General features: G+C 47.5%; 1 protein-coding gene across 1 annotated transcript in view; it reads left to right on the top strand.

Annotated features, from left to right (window-relative positions):
* The window catches only part of FSTL1 (follistatin like 1), a 48,895-nt gene extending 36,753 nt beyond the window's left edge, over positions 1 to 12,142 (top strand). The window contains exons 4-11 of the mRNA XM_057376260.1: positions 1,122 to 1,251; positions 2,397 to 2,429; positions 4,012 to 4,142; positions 7,129 to 7,247; positions 7,982 to 8,094; positions 9,216 to 9,326; positions 11,024 to 11,121; positions 11,382 to 12,142. Coding sequence (XP_057232243.1) covers positions 1,122 to 1,251; positions 2,397 to 2,429; positions 4,012 to 4,142; positions 7,129 to 7,247; positions 7,982 to 8,094; positions 9,216 to 9,326; positions 11,024 to 11,121; positions 11,382 to 11,426 — 780 coding nt within the window. The 3' untranslated portion in view covers positions 11,427 to 12,142. The remainder of the gene's footprint in view (positions 1 to 1,121; positions 1,252 to 2,396; positions 2,430 to 4,011; positions 4,143 to 7,128; positions 7,248 to 7,981; positions 8,095 to 9,215; positions 9,327 to 11,023; positions 11,122 to 11,381) is intronic.
* The last annotated feature ends 1,747 nt before the right edge of the window (positions 12,143 to 13,889 follow it).

Here is a 13,889-nt window from a genome sequence, read left to right as displayed (position 1 = left end):
GTGGCTCTTCCAACAGCAGGATTGTTTCCAGTGTGGTGTGGGGGAAGAATCCTGCAGGGTAGATACAGTCAGGGACTCACARCTGTGCTGCTTGCAGGACTGCCTAGGGTCTTTACACACACAGGAGACTTGGCTGAAGGTCTTTTRTTGGGAAAGCCCAGTGGGGTGTGGATATGCAGCTGGCTTTGAAGGGCACTCTGGGGAGTGGTCTGTGAGCTCCAAGACAGTCTGCCCTCACTRGCATCTTGTTTGAGGAGGTTACAAGCACCCTACTAAAAATCAGCTTTTGTAAAATGGAAATAATTGTGGTAGAGTGCGGTGAGGATGAATAGCTCTATCCAGCAGGGAGTCAGAGATGATTAGAAGAGTCTTTCCCAGCTGTAGGGACACAGTGTCTCCCTACTCYGCTCTGCTCCATGCCTTCAAAACATTTCTGCCTGGCTCCTGGGAATGGGCATATGGCTCTTTGTTCCCCCTTCCCTCAGAGCCTGCAGCTCAAATGTGACCAGCCTGGGCACTGGAGAGTAAAATGCCCTCTTAGAGGGAAGAGAGTCTGTCACTCTGGATAGTCTTGGCCAGACCAAAAGGGGCAGAAGAAAGAAGCTCATGGCCTGACCAGTGGCACTGGGAACTCTCCCTTTGCTCTAGGCTGTGCTGTTTGTTCATGGCTGATGGCTTATTCTGCCATTCAGTGGCAGAATGGTGAAGTGAGGTCTACAGAGAGATGCAATGGAGCCAAGCAAGCCCAGGGGCATAGACCAGAGGCTCAGAAACACCTGTGGGCAGGCRTGGCCTTGGCACATGGAGCAGCAATTGCACAGTTATGCTCCATATTTATGCTGAGCACTGATTCCTCTGCAGGGGTCTGCTTTCAGAAAGACTCCTGTCGTGCTGGTGGTGATGGGAACTGGCATGAAGTGAGGCCTTTGAGCTCACACCCACCAAAAACCCGTGTGGGTTTTTCTRGGGTAATTCTGGGTGAGTTCAGCCTGTTCCAAACACAGAGCCAAGGGGACTATGCCAAGGACTTCTCCTGAGCTGAGCTGATGGTGGGACTCAGCTGCCTCCCTCTGGCTGTCCCAGAGAGGCAGATAAATCACTCGTGTCTGGCTCTCCCACAGAAATGCAAACCTCACAAGCGGCCTGTGTGTGGCAGCAATGGCAAGACATACCTGAACCACTGTGAGCTGCACCGTGACGCCTGCCTCACCGGCTCCAAGATCCAGGTGGATTACGATGGCCACTGCAAAGGTAACCCTGCTGGGGAGGGCTGCACACACTCCCAGGGACAAAGAGTTGGAAGGGAAGCATTAAAACAAGGCAAGGCCTCACCAGCCAAGAGTTGTCCCACAGTTGCTGAGTGGGGTAAACAAAACAAGCCTCTGAACAGTAGCCACATTCAAGCAGGAGTTCAGATGATCAGGCAATGAAGTGGGCCTGAAATCAAGTCACAAAGTCAGGGCTGGTGATTGTGGTAAGCAGAATGAGACTGCAGCCACACAAGCTCATTTGGTGCTGTCTGTAGCARGGCTGAGATCAAGGTGGGAGTAAAGTCACCAGGTCAGGGCCTGGATCAACAGTCTGTGGAAGAGAGTGGTTGCAACAGAGCTGGAGATAGGAATGGCTACAACACAATAATCACAGGCAATGATTAGGGGTTGAGACATCAGATGGTGTCAGAGATCAGATAGCTCATGGTTCACAGTTAGTAGTATGGTTAGAGGCTCTAGGTGAGGCCAGCAGGGTCAATTAAGGCCCTCATTAGTACACTCAAAAACCCTGACACCTTGGCTATGGTGGGATCTTGGAGTTATTGTCTCCCAAAACTGCTGGGAGTTTGGCACTCAGGAAAGCAGGGCAACTTTTGCTCCTGCTGCTTCTCTCTGGGTTTTTGGATTCCGCCAGGTAAGTGTCTCAGTTTAACTGCTGAGGAAAAGTCATGCTCTCARGATAAACTCCCAAAACCAATACTATTATCCATGTTCATAAGGGACCTCAGTAACTTAGGAGCAAGGCTTTTGCCTCATCAGTGGGGCTGTTTAACTCTCTCCCATCCCCAGCTGCACCATTTTCTTGTGTTCAGAGTTCATTTGTTTAAATATGTGCCCCCTGTCACTGGATACCATGGATAAAAGTCTGGTGCAGTCTTCCTCATTTCCTTCCATCAGATTTATAAACATTAATGAGATTGTCCCTGAGCCTTCAATTCTTCAGTCTAAACTGTCCTTGGTGTCCTCTCAGGGTCCAGGGGATTCCAGCTCCTCAATCGTGTGTGTGGCCCTCATTTTTCATTTTTCCCAAGACTCCCAGGTTCCTCTGCTTTTACCCATGGTGGGAAGGGGTTCGTGTTCCTTCACACTGCATCAGAAATGTTCTCTTCTGTCTTTCATTAACAGAGAAGAAGTCTGAGAATCCAGCTGCAAGTCCAGGTAAGAAGCTGTCTCCTGTTTGGCTGAATCCTCTGGGAGATGGGCAGGAGGGTGTGCTGGGAGAGCTGCARATCAACCCTGCATGGGCTATAGCAGAGTCTGAGTTGATAAATGAGCTGAAATGGGATTGCCCAGCTCTTTACTCTTGGGTAACCTTTCAGAGCTCATACATCTCCTGGGCTTCTCATTGTGCTGGGATGTGTCAGGGACTCAGCATAGATAAGGTGCAATGAAACCCAGTTTGCCCCCAGGGACACAAACTTTGCTCATCACCCAGACTGAGGGATGGAACATTTTTTTACCTCCTTCATTGGGGATCTAAGGCATAAGATTAACAAGAGCTATTGTCCCCAACTCCAAGGGGACTCTTTTAAAGGAAATTTTGCTTTAGGAGTGATGAACCAATGGGTGCAGAGGCAGAGAGACAGGAGGTACAGCTGAACTGCCTCTACCATCAGCTAACAAGATGTTCTTATGGGCCTCTTCTAACCTAAATAATTCTATGATTACCTAAATTATAAGTCTGTGATTCCCTGTGCTTGGTTTCTCCATTTATGTATTGCCACMTATACTTTAAGACTGTGGATTTTAGGACTATGGCTTGTGCTTGATCAGGGAAGCTTTTTCCCCTTCATGACCTCTTAAGTATTGGAGCTGTAAAATCATCAACTTCAACTTCCTGAGACAGATGAGCCTTTTAACTTCCAAAGCCTCATACAAACTGAAGAGGAAGGACCATGTCAGAGCACAGCCACCACCCTAAAGCAGTTTTAAAGGAGTTAAACATGCAGAAACCCTACAGAGCTGGTGCTTTTTCATCTCTCCATATGGTTGGGATAGTAGTTACTGGATTCAGAAGATCCTTAGTATGTGTAAATGACCTGAATGCACACTGATTCCTCTTCACTGACCACTGGGCAGTGTGACAACTCACAGCTAGGCTTTCAGTTTTGTTTCTAAGTCCATAGTTTGTACTAACACATGAATGATAACCTCCTGGAGAAACCTGTGACACTGGCAAGCACTGTGGGTGAACAAGCCCAGCTTGATTCCCCTCTCATTTCCAGAATGGACAAATTGGGGCTTTGACTAAACAAAACTTCCTCAGATAGCAGGCCCTAAAATTCAAGTCTTGGAGACAGAGTAGTAGAAAGGCTTGCTCTAGTCTTCAACCTTGCAGAGGATAGAAGTTTTGGTGTTTTAGGGTTGACAGCTGAATGCCAATTCTGCGCAGTGTCAGGAAGCTTTGGGACACTGTCAGTCACCCTCCTCCCTCAGTTTGGGACTCTTCACAGCAAGATAAATCAGCTCCGGGTTGTTCTTCACAAGTTTCAGGATGGGAAGGAAGAGCTTTAGCAGGAGTGTTGTATTCCAGCCTTGCCACACGGTGTCACCAACAGCCTTTCACCATTCACACACGACACCTCTGCTGTGTCTGGCAGTGATGTAACTCCAAGCACCGAGGGGCTGCAAACTGCCATCAGGGTGGGCTGGCTGGCTTTTCCTCCCAGTCCCCTCTCTGTGGTCTCCATGCCAGCTTCATTTCTCTCACCCTTGTTTTTCCTTCTGTCTCCCATTACAGTTGTGTGCTACCAGTCAGACAGGGACGAGCTGCGTCGCCGGGTCATCCAGTGGCTGGAAGCTGAGATTATCCCAGATGGATGGTTCTCCAAGGGCAGTAACTACAGTGAAATCCTGGACAAATATTTCAAGGCAAGTAGAGCAGGACCTGCTTCAGAACCCAAACATTTTTTGCCTTGTCACTGCGAAGTCAGCTGCTGTCCCCCAGCTGTGTGATGTGCCTGTCAGAGTAGGGACCAGAGGGATCTGATAAATCCTACAGCCTGATGTGCTTTGGGCTGCCTGCAGCAGCCWCAGCTTGTGACAACCAGATGTGGAGCATCTCTGGCTCCTGGTGTCTGACCTGCCCTGGTGAAAGGGAGGATGGCAAGCCAGGTATGCCTGTGGCAGAATAGAGAACTAATCTCAGGAGTAAAAAGACAGCCAGAGGRRAAAAAAAGGTGAAAGTGCTGGAAAYTCAGGAAGCTGCAGATCCTTTATTCCAGATAGTCCCAAGGCCATGTTGAGATGGGCAAAGGGGACATTTAAGTGCTTCAAGGAATATTTCCCAGTTGTGGCCGAGAGCTGGCAGTTCCCTAGTACTCTGCAGAGTGRAAGGAGCCACTTGAGTCTTGGGCCTTGCAATAATCCTGTTCTTCCCTTCTCCCTGTCAGTCTGTCCCTCAGCCTGTCCCCACCCCCTTCTGTAATGAGCAGATCCCTGGCTTCCCCCGTGCTCCTGCCACATGCACTGCTGTGTTCCTCCCCCTCATGCCTGGCTCCTGATAAAGACTTCAAAGCATTCAGGATGGAGCTGCAGCAGCAGGTGGGGAAGGGGGGAGAGCATTTAAATCATGAGCTGTTGACAGCGAGAGATTAATGGTGCCTGACAGGAGTTAGCACTGCCAGCAAATTTGCCATGGCAATGGCACCCYCTGGTGAGACAGAGGAGCTGGTCCCCTGCTCCACAGAGCATCCTCACATTTGCAGCCATTAATGCTTCTCTGTCTGTAGAAACTGCTCTGGGCACTCCTGTTAGTGTCTGCCAGCACCCAAAAGCAGCAGTGTCCTGTGTCAGTCCCCCTCCCTGCAAATACCTGTCCCCAGCCACTTTTGCAGGTGATCCCAGGTGATGGATTTTGGTGAAATGCATGAGCCAGCACAGGCTTACTCCACTGTCACCTCACTATCCTGCTGTCCCCACGCCTGTCAGCATGCTGGTGGTGTCCCATGGCCACAGCTCAGAAGCAGGCAGCCTTTACTGTCCTATTTTTTCTGGAGCACTGATGCCAGCCACTGGGTAAAAGTTCCTATGGCAAAACAATACCTCTACTTGTACCAAAGGGAGAAATTCTGTGGCCAGGGTCAGCAGRAGGAGGTTCAGTAAGGCCAAGTGCCAAGTCCTGCATTTGGATCACAACAACTCCAGGCTGGGTGAAGAGTGGCTGCCAARGGAGGTGGCAGTCACCATGCCTGGAAGGGTTGAAGAAACAACTGATATGGCACTTGGTGCTGTGGTTTAGTTGATAAGGTGGTGTTCAATCAAAGGTTGGACTGAATGATCTTGGAGATCTTTTCCAACCTTAACAATTCTGTGATTCTCTGTCAGGTGGAAATCCACCTTTTCAACAATTCTTACAGCTTTAAAACTATGCTATAGTTCTTGTAGCTTTTAAAACTTTAAAACTTTTTAAAGCAGAATTCATGGTTTGTAACAGCTTGGGACAAATCAAGGCAAAGCTAACTTGATGGCCTCAAACAAACAGAAATTTGTGTGAGCAACGAGTGTCTGCTGTCACCAGAGGAATTTTGTCATGCCAAGCTGTGGGACTCTGCATGCAGGCCCTGCAAATGGCCTGATTCCTGCCCTGCATGTGGGAAACAATGGCAGCAGAGTTGATATGAAGCTTTTCCCTATTYTCCTTGATGGGGAGGTTTGTAGATGTGGCATTAAGCTGTTTCCCTYCTGGAAGCCTGACTTGTGGAGCTCATTGGGATGGGCTTTGTTTGTCAGGCAGGCCATGACCTTGAAGGACATAATTGACCTTGAAGGACATAGTTGACCTTGAAGAACATAATTTCAAGATGAGCAAGGCCAGTAGTGGGAAACTGCTCCGTTTTGGAGGGTCTCTGTGAGAATGCCTTAATGCAAACCATAGCTTTGAAAGGCAAGAAAACTCACTTAACAGTCTGGGTCATTAAGAGAACTGCAGTCATTTTTACTAAAAAAAAGCAGGACAAGAGGCTTCAAAATCTAGTGGAAGTAGACATGTGAAGCAGTTCTGCAGCATAAGCACACAGCGTAATTTCCCTAGCCCTAGATGTTTCTCCTGAAACACACAGAGGTAGCAAAAGGCAGTGTCTCTTCCAGCATTCCTGAGAGCACTACACAAGGAGCCACAGTGACCTGCCCCAATCACAGAGCAAAAATGAGGTGGCAGCAGCATTCTGTGTGCAGGATTAATTTTCCACTCACAGCAATGCAGCTGTCTCTGAGGGGGCACAGCAGTTCCTGCTGAGTGCCYAGTGCTGTGGTGTCACATCTCCAAACAGGAAGACAAAATGCAATTAYTTCTTTGGGAGTACAGCCAGGATTTTGGGGCTTAAAGTTCTGCTCTTCAGTGCCAGGAGTCTTGCCAGGACCTTAAGAAGTTGATGGTGAGTTGGTGTGTGATATTGCATTAAATTTTTTTCCTGGTATCAGCAGAAAATTGCTTCCTGTGATTTTTCCCTTTTGTCACTGTCAGAGTCCAGGCACAGCTTTGGATTTACACATACTGGAAAGCTGACACCTCCTTGAATGCTACTGGTCTGCTTTAAGGCAGGAGGTATATAAGAAAGCTAGGAGCTGKCTGGAACAAAGAGAAGAAATAGGGTTAGAGCCATAAATCAAGCAGCAGGAGGTGAATGAGAGGCTGTGTAGCTTATCTGTGAGAACAAGGCTAGGATCATATCTCCCTCATTCTRAGGCTAATATGGATATGTTCTGCTTTTCTCTGAGCCTCTTTCTTTGTGAAAAACAGGGGTAATAGAACTTGTCTCACTAAAGCTTCAAAATATGRAAAAGGAAGAAGGAAATGGTACCTTGAACTGATAAATGAGAGGCTCTCATCTTCCCATTTTCCTATTTTCCCCTACAGAGCTTTGATGATGGTGATTCTCGCTTGGACTCCACTGAATTCCTGAAGTTTGTGGAGCAGAATGAGACTGCCATCAACATCACCACCTACATGGACCAGGAGACCAACAAGTTGCTCAGGTGGGCAGTGGACAGGTTGCCAGAGGGAGGGCCAGGGGGCAGCTGTGGTAGAATGGATCAAATTCATTTATGCTATATATCAGTTAGGGCTTGCACTGACAAAGATAGCTGGGTATGAAGGGGCTCAATCAAACAGGTGTGAACACCACAAGAAGAGCAGTCCCCTCTCTACCCTTCATGTTAGACACATATTCCAACCCTCTTTTGCCTTAAATCTGGCAGCCAGAAGGGAGTTGGAGGACAGAAGATTTGTCATCTTTTTTCTATTTTATAATAACTTAGCTTCCTATTGGACTTCCCTCATATTTTTTCCTAATAGCGAGATCCAGTGCAAGTAAGATGGTGGGAAAACATTGYTCATATGCAGGCTGATTTGAGAGGTTTCCCTTTTTCTTTGTGTGTGCCACTGTGTGAGGCAGTGTCTGAGGAAACCACAGCTTGTGTTAATGCTGTGCTTGCATCTCTACCCATGTGTAGATGTCAACAAATGCACCTGTCCTATTCCTGCTGTTCTGAATATCCCCACCACTGCCCAGCCCATTGCCAGACAGAGAGTATTTTGTGACTGTTTTCTTTGCTCTGTATCCCATGGYGTTTCCTTAGTGAAGCCACTTCTGCCAGACATCTCAGAGTCTCCCTAGTTATTATTGTTTTTACTCACCTGTACTCTGCAGGCAGTAGAGCAGGGACCAGCCTGGCACAGCCCTGTGCATAACAATCCTCTTTCCTTTCAGGGGACTCTGCGTAGATGCCCTCATCGAGCTGTCAGATGAAAATGCTGACTGGAAGCTCAGCTTCAAYGAATTTCTCAAGTGCCTCAGCCCATCCTTCAACCCACCTGAAAAAAGTAGGAGCTTCTCACTTATCTTGAGCAACAAGAGAGGTCCTGGGAAGGGAGGAAAGAAAAGAGACCAGTGTCAGGCCAGACATGTGTGCTGTAACTCCTCTGCCAGAGATAATTTTAATATGTGCCTGCCTCTCATCCAACAGCACCCAGTGTCTCTGCATTGTCAAAAGTACTGCTTCTTCTGTCCCAGATCTTCTGCAGTTCTTGTGATAACACAGGTTTGGATTTTAGAAGCAAGGATGTAGGTTGAATGGATATGGTATGCTTGTAAGGCCAAGACATGTAAGGAGTTCACGGCCAGATAACTTAGGAAAGTCACACCAAAGTCCTGCTATGCTCTGCTTTTCACACAGAGAGCCTTCCTGAGGAACATCTCAAAGTTCACAATCCTTCCAAATCCTGCCTAATGCTACAGTTGTTGTGAAAGCACCTTGGTGTTCACTGACCAGGTGTACCTGGCCAGTCATGTCACTGTGTCCCAGAGCAGTGATGGTCCAAAGGGGCCAGATTCACATCCCACTGCAGGGGCACTGAGCAGCAGGCTGAGACCAGGCTTTCTAGGGAATATGCAGTTGAATTCTTGGTTTCAGTGAGAAACTAGAGATGCTGCACCTCCATCAGAAAACATCAGCTGGTTATCACTTAACACCCTTGAATACTTTGGGGGCCTTGACTTCAACATGTAACATAGCTGTCAGGAGAAAGGTGTACTGAAATGAAAGATCTCTTTTTTCCCCTTCCTTTCTCAAGGCAACAGAAAATGCATAAATCATGTCCCTAGCTTCTCCCCACCTGAATCAGAATAACCCAGGTTTTCATTTCAGGGGGTCATTTCTTTGTATAACAGATAAGGAAATTCAAACAAATCCAACATRTAGATTTCATTTGGAATTGAGAAATTGAAATGTGTTCTTCTGAGGAAGAAAAACAAAGTGTTTGACTTTCCAAATTATGTTTTGGCTGATTTCACTCATCAAATTCAGCATGAATATTTTAGTCATTAGGAAAGTTTTAGTTGCTGTGGGAAGGAGGGCTTCCTCTTAAACCTCATACCTGTTCTCTCTCTTAAAGCATCTCCAAAGTATGTTGCTCACTGTCTCACTTGTTTTGTGCCTCTTCAGAGTGTGCCCTGGAAGATGAGACCTATGAGGATGGAGCAGAGACCCAGGTGGAGTGCAACCGCTGCGTCTGTGCCTGTGGGAACTGGGTGTGCACCGCRATGACGTGCGAGGGTCTGTATGCTCTCCAGGCAATTGCTGGGTTTGGGTTTGGACAAAAGGAATTCTCCTCTCTGTCTTTCCAAAGGCACCAGCTATCCAGGTTTTTTCTCTCTCTAGCTTGTCCTCAGCTTCGCCATGAGTGGTTTCTGCATAACCCTCACATGTTCCTTGTTGGAACAACCAAGCTGGTACTGTTCCAGAGGTCAGAAAGTGTGTGACTGGGCTGGGGGCAATGCTGCTGGGGTTTGTAGTTTGGATTTGGTGTCACGAAAATTCAGCACTAAATCTTCCAGACCAGAGCTACTCTGCATAGGTCACTGGCTGCAACTGTTTGTGTAGGTGTGAGCGAGTCAGGTTTCCAGGATATGTGTCTGTACCCTCACTGTRTCTGTTTGTGGAATTTGTAAACCAGGATCTAGGATCCTGTCTTGATCCAGAGGGAATGTAGGAAACTTCATCCAATGCCAAGAAGACACTTTAGCTTCTTGCCACAAAAACCGTGGAACAAAATAATGGTGATGGAGGGAGCGGGTGGTCATAGTAAGGTAGGGTTGTTTGTTCTTCCTTTGGAAGGCCCTTCTTAAATTTGCAGAGCCACTGTACAATTGTGAGAGGTCATGGTGTGGTTGTGAACCACAGCTCTCTGTTTTGCCTTCTCAAAGATAGTCCAGGGCCAGTGGAAAGCCACCTTTTCCCTGTATTAGCAAATAGATGGGTTCTTCCCAAGGAGCCACATCCATCCTTCCAGCATGGTGCTGCATTTTTCTGGCCTTCTGCCCTAGAAGCCCAGCCCCTGCTGAATTTTTATATCCTTCTTCCCAAGAAAGCAGCTTTTACACTTTGTTTTCAGTGCTGTATGGGACCTGGCAGCAGTACACTGGTTCAGATCTGTAGTCAGTAGCTTAGGCAGAGTAGGAGAGATGGGAATGGCAGCAGTGTGTACAGAGTTTTTCGTGTTTATCTGGCTTTCTGCAGCGGAGGCTTCAGGATCATCTCAGCCCAGACTTAGCTGTAGCACCTGGAACTCACCTGAGAAAAGACAACTGTAGTATTAATAGAGCTGCCACAGGAGCTGTATGTAGGTGTCATAGATTAGGCAACAGAATGAGAGACTTTTTCTGTTGCTCCTCAGAAACAACCTTCAAAAAGTTGCTATGCAACACCTGCTCTTGCTGCCCACTTTATTCATTTCATCCATGGCAGAGGCATGCAATGGGATAACAATTCCTTAACTTGCTGCCCTTGTCAGAGCAGCAGAGAAGTTACACGCTATGGTTAGAGGAATAATGAAATTGAAGGATCAGATCAAACACATCAGCAAGTTGCATCTTCATTGAGGGAAATTACCTCCTCATTAGGTATCAGGTATTGTACTTGGATAGCACAGAGTTTCCATTTATTGCCTACAAGAGGCCAAGAAGTTTGAACTTATTATAGCATTGCTTTTGAATAATAGGCAGTCTCTTTCTTGTGGTTTTATTATCAATCATGTGGGAAGGGGAGACAGGGACAGGCTGGATACCCCATTGTGAAGCCCCAGGCAGCCACAAGCCCATTCCCTTTCTGAGAAGCCRACCCATACCTTCCTCCAGCAAAGGTTTCCTAAGCTTGAGGGGTGCTGTGGCCAACCTGACTTTGTTCTTCACGGTTCAGCCTCTGAAATGTGCATTCCCTATTTGTRAAACATTAAACTCCATTTCTGTTTGCAGGGAGGAATGAGAAGGTGCCTGCTCAGAGACGCCGACCTGATCAAGATTTGACTGAGGAGGAGATGGCCAGATATATTGAGGAACTGCAGAAGCATCAGGTTAGTGTGAGGCTGGGAAGGTCTGTTTGCACTAAGCCTCCCCTTGCCAGAGGGGTTCCCTCTGTTTCTGTCACTTGGAGACTGCTGATAGAAGGGGGAGCACATTAAAGGGGGATTTCTTGCTTATGGGGACAAATACAGGTGTGGTGCCTCGAGATATAAGCCAATGTTGGCACTGCCTGTGGATGGACCAAAGGCTTCAGAAAACCACCAGTTCCTGTGTCAGTGCAGAGCTTCACTTTTGTGCCCTCTTTCTCTAGGAGACGGCTGAGAAGACCAAGAGAATGAGCACCAAGGAGATGTAAGGGGCCTCCACAGCGGAGGAGCCCAGGAGGATGGGCCCAACCTGCCACCCTGTCCTCCAGTGCTGATCTCAGTATGCACAAGTGTCTGCTACAGTTGCCCAGTCACAGATATTTACATGTATAGCGATGGGTTATTTGTTTTGTAATACACAGAGAATGGGGCCAGGAAAGGGGAGCAGAGCCCACCTGTTCAGGGAGCTTCATTGCTGGGACCCTGGAAGGCTGGGAGGGACTTACAGCAGCCTCTGGGATCCTTCCCCAGAGCACACAGCTGCTCCCTCCAAGAGCTAACAGGGATTTCTTGCTCCCCTGGAGCTGGGGAAAGGATGGAGGTCAATGCTGGATAGAAAAGGGGGTCTTCAGTCAATACTATTGTCAGCCTTGGCTGCAGAAATACAGGCCTGGCAGTTTTGTGGCTGAACACGTGTGCTGCAGGGCATCATTAGCTAAGGACCTTACCCTTTGGTTCAAGCTCCTCAAGCTGGTCAGCCTGGTGTGACAYCTGGGAGTCATGGTCTCATGCTGCTGGCCTGAGTCCAGCACATTCCTCCTTGCTTTCCACCAGACTGTCCTCAGCAGCTCCTCCAGTACATTGTGGGCTCCAACACAACATGGTTCCTTTTGACCTCATCTCACTCTTGCTCTCCCTGCCCCCTCCTTAGAGGTGCTATTGTACTTTTTTCTTATCACATTCACATGCTGACTCCCCCTTTTTTTTTTAAATTTTGTTTTGGGTTTTTTATTATTTTATTTCCTATGTTAGTGATTCAGCTTTTGTATGTTTTGTAGCTCTAGATCTTTCAAGAAAACCCAGCGTGTGGGTTTTTGTTGTTGACAGTGCTGTAATGCCCRTGCACAGTTTGTATCGCACTGCGCTCAGCGGCCACAAACACCACAGGCAAATTGTGAGCCTTGCACTACAGGGTATTTCCCAGCTGGGGATAGCAGTGTATCCCTCGTGGGAAGAACAGACAGGGCTGGATGTAATTAGTTTCACCAGACACAGATTGCCACTGCAGCTCTCTAGCTCTCGCTTCCTTAGCTAGCATTGACCGTGTGCTCAAAGTCTGTGCTCACGCCTCTCTAAATTGCCCAAAGCAGTTCAGAGACAGAGGGAYCAGGCAGTCCCATTAATACATTAATTAATAATCTTAAAAGGCTTAACTTCATAGAAAACTGTTTAGTTGTGCTGTTGGCATCGTCTTGGGCTTTTTATCTTCCCCTGGGGTGAGGCAGTAGCATTATTCTTTGATTCCAGGTATGAATTTGGAGTCAGGGCTGGAGGCCTCATAACTGATGCATTTCTCAGTGTCATTGATCAGACCACCTTTGACCACTCTCACATTCCTTCATGGGTCAGTCTCATGCCACACATTTCTCAGAGCATTGGTCCTAGATGTAAATGAAATGCTATTTTGTTGATAGTCACCTCTGTAGCCTGAAGCCCAGCTGATTTTCTTCTGCAGTTGTCCAATGTACTTCATCCACACTGAACATCCATGTTCCCTTCATGCCTGTGCTGTGCTTCCCAAGCAGTTGCATGTGCCCTGAGATGACTGCTTGTGACTTCCATCTTTCTGTTTGTGAGCAACTTCAGCAGTTGTTGCTAGGTGTCTTGCAGTCACTATTGCTTACTCAAACAAAATTCTACTTGCATTTGCAAAAGCATGTCCGTTTTGAGTGAAGATCAGCAGGACTTTTGGCCCAACCKTCCCCTTTTTGCTTTCCTCGGAGAGGAAGAATGAGTTGGTACCTAGWAGTATGGGAAGAGAAGAAAGCTTGGTCCCTCCTGTGCTCTTGCCCATGAGCCAGATGTGTTAAAGGCTGTCTGGTCTTTGAGCTGTTTTCCTGATGTGAAGCCAGAGGATTTCAATTGACTTTGGCAYAGTGCTGCTTTTCCAGTGAGAACCATAGCGTACCTCACCACGGAGAGTTTGGCATCTTGAATACAGAAGGAGGCTGCGTTTTTTCCTCATGAGGGCCTGGATCTGAGCAGCTGTCACTTGTGAGGGTGGGGGGAATGAGTCCATGTGAGCTGAGTGGACAATGCTACACTGGGACAGAGTCATTATTTGTGTTCTGGTGGCACTGGAAGAAGTGGTTGGTGAAATAGGAGCACTCATTAGATATAGCTTTGCTCCTTCCCAAGACTGTGAGCGAAAGGGCTTCATGTGCTGGATCTGGAGTCACAGGAACATTGTTAATAAATGTTTTGCTTTCTTCTGACCCTGCTCTGAAAGGTAGTTAGTGCCTCCCAGATCGCTTCCTTCCAGCTTGGATTGTTAAAGTGCCTTAGAGAAAACACAACAGCTTGCCTTAAAGGCTTTCCCTGGATGGGAATAACATCTTGTTCAGTCAGGAATAYCTCCAACTGTGAAAACCAGATTTCAGGAAGGGGAGGTGAATGCATGGCTTCAGGGCTTCTGCAGGCTGCACTGTGTGATGKGTTCTCTGTCCCCTCCT

The sequence above is a fragment of the Malurus melanocephalus genome, unplaced genomic scaffold, assembly GCF_030028575.1.
Source record: "Malurus melanocephalus ecotype Western Australia unplaced genomic scaffold, MMel_1.1 scaffold_275, whole genome shotgun sequence".
NCBI classification, from domain to species: Eukaryota; Metazoa; Chordata; class Aves; order Passeriformes; family Maluridae; genus Malurus; species Malurus melanocephalus.
The sequence above is the reverse complement of the archived record's forward strand: the minus strand, read 5'-3'. Positions and strand labels throughout refer to the sequence as shown.